Source organism: Coturnix japonica, chromosome Z (assembly GCF_001577835.2).
Source record: "Coturnix japonica isolate 7356 chromosome Z, Coturnix japonica 2.1, whole genome shotgun sequence".
In the NCBI taxonomy this organism is placed as follows: Eukaryota; Metazoa; Chordata; class Aves; order Galliformes; family Phasianidae; genus Coturnix; species Coturnix japonica.
In genome coordinates, this window is record NC_029547.1 from 15719952 (window position 1) to 15725951 (window position 6000).

Genomic DNA, 6000 nt, shown 5'->3' on the forward strand with positions numbered 1-6000 from the left:
TATTTTCCTGACTAATCAAATCCACTTTGAGCTGCATATCCAAGATTATTGTACCTACAAAGGTTTGAGGTATACAAAAAACAAACAAAACAAAACAGCAACAACAAAAACCCTCCCAATTAAATATCAAGCTGTGTATGCTTAATCAGAACTTTTTTAATGCTATCTGTGTGTATGTAACCCATTATTTGGCATAACTATGTACTTATGTGCTTTTACACATCATGCATCCTTAAAACCTCTAGCACTGATGATCAGTATGTTTAGCAATTAGATCGGCTGTCCATGATCTTTTGGGCTGCAGAATGAGGCTCTGCTATTTCTAGCCATTTTTCACTATGTTGCTGACCCAAACCCTCAGTAACTAAAGCAAAAGCAAAAACTAACAGGAATGTCAGGAGATCCTAAAGCCATACATAAAAGATAATTGCATACTCAAGGAAAAAGCCTGGAACAGATTAGCCTGTGAGCAGTAGCTAATTATTTCATGCTAGCTCTCCCTGGGAACGCTCTTACCCTGCACTTGCAGTGTCTTTGCACTGTTTGGATTAATCCATTTTGGAAGCTCTGGGCGCCAAATAACAACCTGTCAGGTGGTGTGAGCCCTTCTGGCTTTGCTTGATCTAAATCAGCGCAAGTCGCTGAGCACCCAGTCCCTTCTCCCACCTCTTCCAGGAGAGGTGACACGAGGCAGTGGCTGTGCCGCCACCTACCGTAGGCTTTGCATAGCACCGCTTGGTCCGCAGGAACCGCTCCGGTAATCCTTCCACTAAGACGCAGATTCGGCTACACGGCCCCCACTCCCCAACCACACACCTACCTAAAGGTTTTGTCCGGCAGTCCTTGCTCGAGCACAACTCCCACTGCAGACTGCAGGTTAGCTGCAGCTAATTAAGCGTCACATACTGTGTCACTAGTATTCAACTAAGGTCTGTGCTGTAAATGGGAAGGTCGCGAGCTTCATAGCACTGCTTACAGTTGCCTTAAACATCAATTAAAAATAGCATATTACTCAAAAATATGTTGAAGTTTTCCTGTGCTGGTTTCTGTCATGCAGCCCCAATGCCTGTGGTTCTTCAAACCCAAATACTTCCTCTCTCCTTTTAGGTGCAAGACAGGTCTGAATCTGGACAAGTGCAATTCTCTCCACTTTTACACAAGGCTAAAGATCCTCTTGGTCATCCCAGATGTCTGGTTGCAGCAAAAGCAATTTGACTACTCACTGTGGAGTTCTGGGATTTGCTTTTCTCCCCATAAATACTTTAATCTCCAGAAAGCAGTTCTGCTGCCCTGGTTCGTGCATGCAAATGTCCCCAGCACAAACAGGAAAGGGACTTCACAGCTGTGGCACTGAGGGATGAATTAGTACTTCAGCACTGAGCTGTTGCATTTCAAAGACAAAGCTTTGTCTGTAAGGATCAATAGAACAAAATCTGCAAAGGGTCCTGCTTGCATCTACTGACAAACACACTCCAGCTCTGCTGAATGGAGCTTCCTCCAACCTCCTGACAACGCTGTCAGCAGCCACCTCTGTTCCTGCTGCCCTATAGGTAGAGAAAGGCTGATGGAAGAGTTCCAGGCAATCAAGTTGGAAAGTATCTGCCAAAGTAAACTTTTATTTAGTGCACTCCATGCAATACTTACACAGCAGAGCAACTAATGCTTCTTGAACAATTTTAAAGGCTGAGGACTAAATTCTGTGTTTATTCTGACTTTCTCCAACTGTTCTTCTTACTTGACAGTGCTTAACTGGCAGGCAGCCATGAAAGCTGTTGCCTAATTACACAACATATCATGATCTTAAAGCACTGCAGATAAGGCTTCACGTCAGCACAAATGGATTCTAAACATTAGTCTATGAGAAAATCAGCCCTCAAATTAAATTCCAAACACAGTCTTGTGTTCCAATAGTCACTATTATGAGTCTAGGGAAGAATGGTATTGAAGGAGGAGCTCCTATTAGGGATTAAATAGCCTTTGACACTAAGTAGGCTCCAGTTCAGGGAGCTGGCTGGCCAGCCCTTTATGCATGGCAGAAATTTATTCACATGTAATCACACATTTTTAGATTACCTGAGTAATACCACATATTTGCATGGAATCAGCCTGGCTGGGAACTGTGGTGGCACTGTGGCATTCTGATTACACAGCTACAGGAGGTGTTGGTAGGAAGAGATTTTGAGTCACTTGCAATGCTTTGCTATACAGACATCCATGAAATTAAGATACAGCAGATAGGGGGTCTCAGCCCATGTGCTTTTACAGAAAACACAGTTTCACACTGCAAATTACTGTAATCATTAAAAGAATAAGATACAGCTGTTTGACCTGTCTTCTGCTAGCAGAAGCCTAATTGTTCCGTGCTTAAGTACTTTATATGCAATGTGGTGTAAGTGGGGTTAGCTAGCTGCACACTGTAGGGATGATAGGAGCCCTTTCTTCAATGCATGTAAGCCTGAAAGACAGAATACAACCACATATAACACAGTGATTGGTTAGCATTTATACAAAATACATTCTTCTCTCTTTCAGTAGATACTCTGCAGATGTGAAAAAATAACCATGACATCTCCGAGAATGTCAGTTCTCTTTCTGATACGTTGATTGGAAACTAGGAAAACCAATCATATCCCACAGTTATACAAAGTTGTGCTTGTACATCTTTCAACTTTCAGTCCATGTGCATGTGCATTTTGGTTTATTCTCTCCCTTATTGGTGGGATCTCACAGAAACTCAAGCATATGTACAGCTTCACTCACTGAACAGCTCTACTCAGAAGAGCATTTCCCTCTCTGCACACACTGTTTTCAGGTTGGGTTACTCACCAACTGTACTGCAGAGGTGTTCTGTGCAGCATGGCTTTATGTTTGCAGAGATGCACACAAAGATCTCAGAATCCCAAATTCAGGGAATCATGCTGTCCTCAACAAAAAAACAGTGATCTAAGAAATACAGTGCTAGGACCTTGTTCTAAACAAACTTGTCAAAGTGTTTGGAGCTGTTCTGTTTTCCAAGAACTCAGCTTTCTATGAAATACTGAAGGGAGGTGGTAAGACAGCTGTGTTGACAACTAAACCCTTTACAAACATTAAGCACATGATAAAGTACAAAGTTGCAAGGTGGAGCAAATGAAGCAGTGACATATGATACATCAGCCTTCTCCTCCTTCCTTCTAAGACTACATTACGGGTATTTAGAAGAAATACAGCTGAATTAACCGTGATGTCTGTCATACAGAAGGGCAGCCTGCTGAAGTACTCTGTACTTGACACATTAGCTAGCCAGCCACCTCAAGTTGTTTAACAGAAGCTTTATCCCCAGGTTTCTCTGGATTTATGAAGAATAACCCCAGAACCAAGGAGTGGTGCTCCAGCACTGGAGCCCAACTCTTGCTTAACAGATCTGACTTCTTCAGCACGCTCCTGTAGCGGGATGCAGTCACTGAAAGAGTTACAATGCAATATACTGTGATTTACTACAGTTGCTTCAGTTTGAGACTGCACAGGCAAGAAAACCGAGTAAAGTTACATTTCCAACACTGACAGCCAGAAATACATTACCAGAAGCACGCTATTACTAGAAGCCTAATTAGTCCTGCAGAAAATCTCGAAAGCACAGCCATGGGAACAGCCGTACGACTTTTACTTTGAAACCGTTTCTCTCCGAGCAGAGACTGACAATGAGATGCGTGTGAGGTCCGCGCGGTCCCGCCGCAGCCGCTCGCCATGCAGCGCTCCGGCTCCGGCGCTGCCGCCCGAGGAGCCCCGGGGGGAGAGTGGGGCGGACGGCCCCGGTGCGGCGCGGGGAGGAGTGCGTGCGTGGGGGGAAATCGATGCATTGTTTTAATAGAGCGTTCTCGTCAAGGCAGTTTAATGACAGGGGGATAATGATTTTCATATTCGGGAGACAATGCTCCCCCCAACACACGCTCCGCGCCACATCCTCACAAATCTTTCTAATTTGCTCTACTGCCATGCAGAGAAACAAACTGTGCTCGGCGAAGCCATTTGCAAAACAAACGCGGCCGGGAAGGTCTCCTCGCGCCCGTGCCTGCGGGAGCTCCCGGAGGAGCCCACCCCGAACAGCCCCCGGCGCCCCCTGCCCCGCTCCCTCCCGGGCCGGGGCTGCCGCGGTGAAGGCGCGGCGTTGGAGCCGTACTTACTGAACGGGCAGTTCTCCTTCTTGGTGCCGCTGACCTTGCCGTTCTTCTCGATCTTGAGAAAGTATTTGTTGTAAGAGTAGAGCTTCCTCTTGCGCACGTCTCCTTGGAGGTGATTGTAGCTCCGCACGTGTCTCCCCGCACTGGAAGGAGAGGAGAAGGACGAGGGGAAGGAGGAGGATGATGAAGAAGAAGAGTTGGTGGCCTCCGGGGACAGCATGTCCTGGCCGAGGTCATGGCAGGTGACAGGCACAGAAGACACCAAGAAGAGCAGCAGCAAGCAGCAACAAGGCAGGTGGGAAAAGGCTGAGGCACCATTTGTCAGTATCCATTTGCACATTGTACTGAAACTCTGGGCGTTGGAAAATGTCTTATCAAAAGAAACATACTGGATGGGTAAAACCTGGTAAAAGGCAAGTGGAGAGCCGGTGGTTGCTGCTTCTGGTTAGATCCCTCTGAGCTCTGATCTGGCCTGAAGTAAGTGCACCAACATCCATAACTCAGGGGACAGATCGCCTCAGAAGTTGCTGCCTTTTAATCCTTCGAGTCCTCCCTCAGAAAAAAGAGCTGTTGGTGTTTTGGGGGGGTTGCTGTGGTTAATCCTCTTTCCTTTTTCTCTTCCCCTCTCCACCCTCCCCCCCTCCCACCCCCCCATCTCCACCCCCCCCGCCCCACATACACACACACTCCCCAACCTGGTTTGAGACTTCCCAGTAGTTATTTTGCTCTCTTCCTCACTCCTTTCTTCACCATCTTAGATGCAGAAAGGTCTGAAAAATAGATGACAGCAGAATGAACAACAACAACAATAATAAATAACAACCAGCGGAAAGGGGTGCTGGAAGGGATTTTTCATACACACCCCTTTACACACACACACTCGCACTCACACTTTGTGGCTTTGCACCTTCTTCTGATCCCCACCCCCTTGCCCTCTTGCAAATCCCAAACCAGTTGCACAACTCGTCCTTTCTCACTGACAGCCACAGAGGAGGCAGTTTCTTTGTTTTGCTTTAAATTCTCCAGAACAGTATTAAAAAAAAAATACCCCCACAAAAACAAACAAACAAAAAAACCCCCAACAAACAAACAAACAAAACCCCACAAAACAAAACAAAAAAAACCCAGAGAGAGAAAGAGAGAGAGGGGAAAAAATCCCAACTTGTCTCTCCCTCCCCACCCCTTCTTCCCTTCCCTTCCCTTCCTTTCCTTTCCTTTCCCTCCCCTTTGGTTGTAAACAGGTTGGAAGCTGTAGCCTAAATGTCAGCGATTACAAATCAGAGGTGGGATGTGCCTCTGGTGGTCAACCCTTATTTGCAGGAGGTCAAGCAGCGGTGGGACATCTGAAACCCTTTTGCAGTTGGAGAGAGCTGTGCCTGCTGCGGAGGGAGCCCCAGGAGCTGCCCTCGCTTCCTCCCGGGCTGCAGCGGCAGCAGCCGCCGCCGCCTTCGGCTCGCTGCTAATTGCTGCTAAAGCGCTCCACTCCTCGGAGTGCTGGCCACCAGCATGGCTTGGAGACTCATGCCTTACTAATTTCCTTGTCTTGCAGGCTGAACCAATCCCCTCCAGGGAGGCTCCCCCCGCAACAGTCAGGGGGAAAAAAAAAAAAAAAAAAAAAGAAAAAAAAAAAAAAAAAAAAAAGAAACTTGTTTTCTAGCGAAGGATTTTATTTTATTCTTTTGGCAGCGGAGCAGTTGAGAAAGCCACCTGGAGCTTGTTGCCTGCTAGACCTCCCCCTCCCCCTCACTGGAGGAGGGGTTGGGTGGAAAGGTTGGGAAGAAGTACATGCTGCTAGCAGACCCTGAGAGAGCAGATTATATGCTGGTCAGAGAGAGTAAAA

General features: G+C 46.8%; 1 protein-coding gene across 3 annotated transcripts in view; it reads right to left on the bottom strand.

Moving 5' to 3' along the window:
• The window catches only part of FGF10 (fibroblast growth factor 10), a 59472-nt gene extending 53800 nt beyond the window's left edge, over positions 1 to 5672 (bottom strand). The window contains exons 1-3 of one of the 3 annotated variants that reach the window (XM_015848689.2): positions 5469 to 5672; positions 4856 to 4930; positions 4164 to 4727 (exon numbers count right to left, since the gene is read on the bottom strand). In XM_015848689.2, coding sequence (XP_015704175.1) covers positions 4164 to 4500 — 337 coding nt within the window. In that variant the 5' untranslated portion in view covers positions 4501 to 4727; positions 4856 to 4930; positions 5469 to 5672. Of the gene's footprint in view, positions 1 to 4163; positions 4728 to 4855; positions 4931 to 5050; positions 5255 to 5434 lie in introns of those variants that run through there. The other 2 variants (XM_015848688.2, XM_015848690.2) reach the window with 2 other exon arrangements.
• Positions 5673 to 6000: the final 328 nt, after the last annotated feature.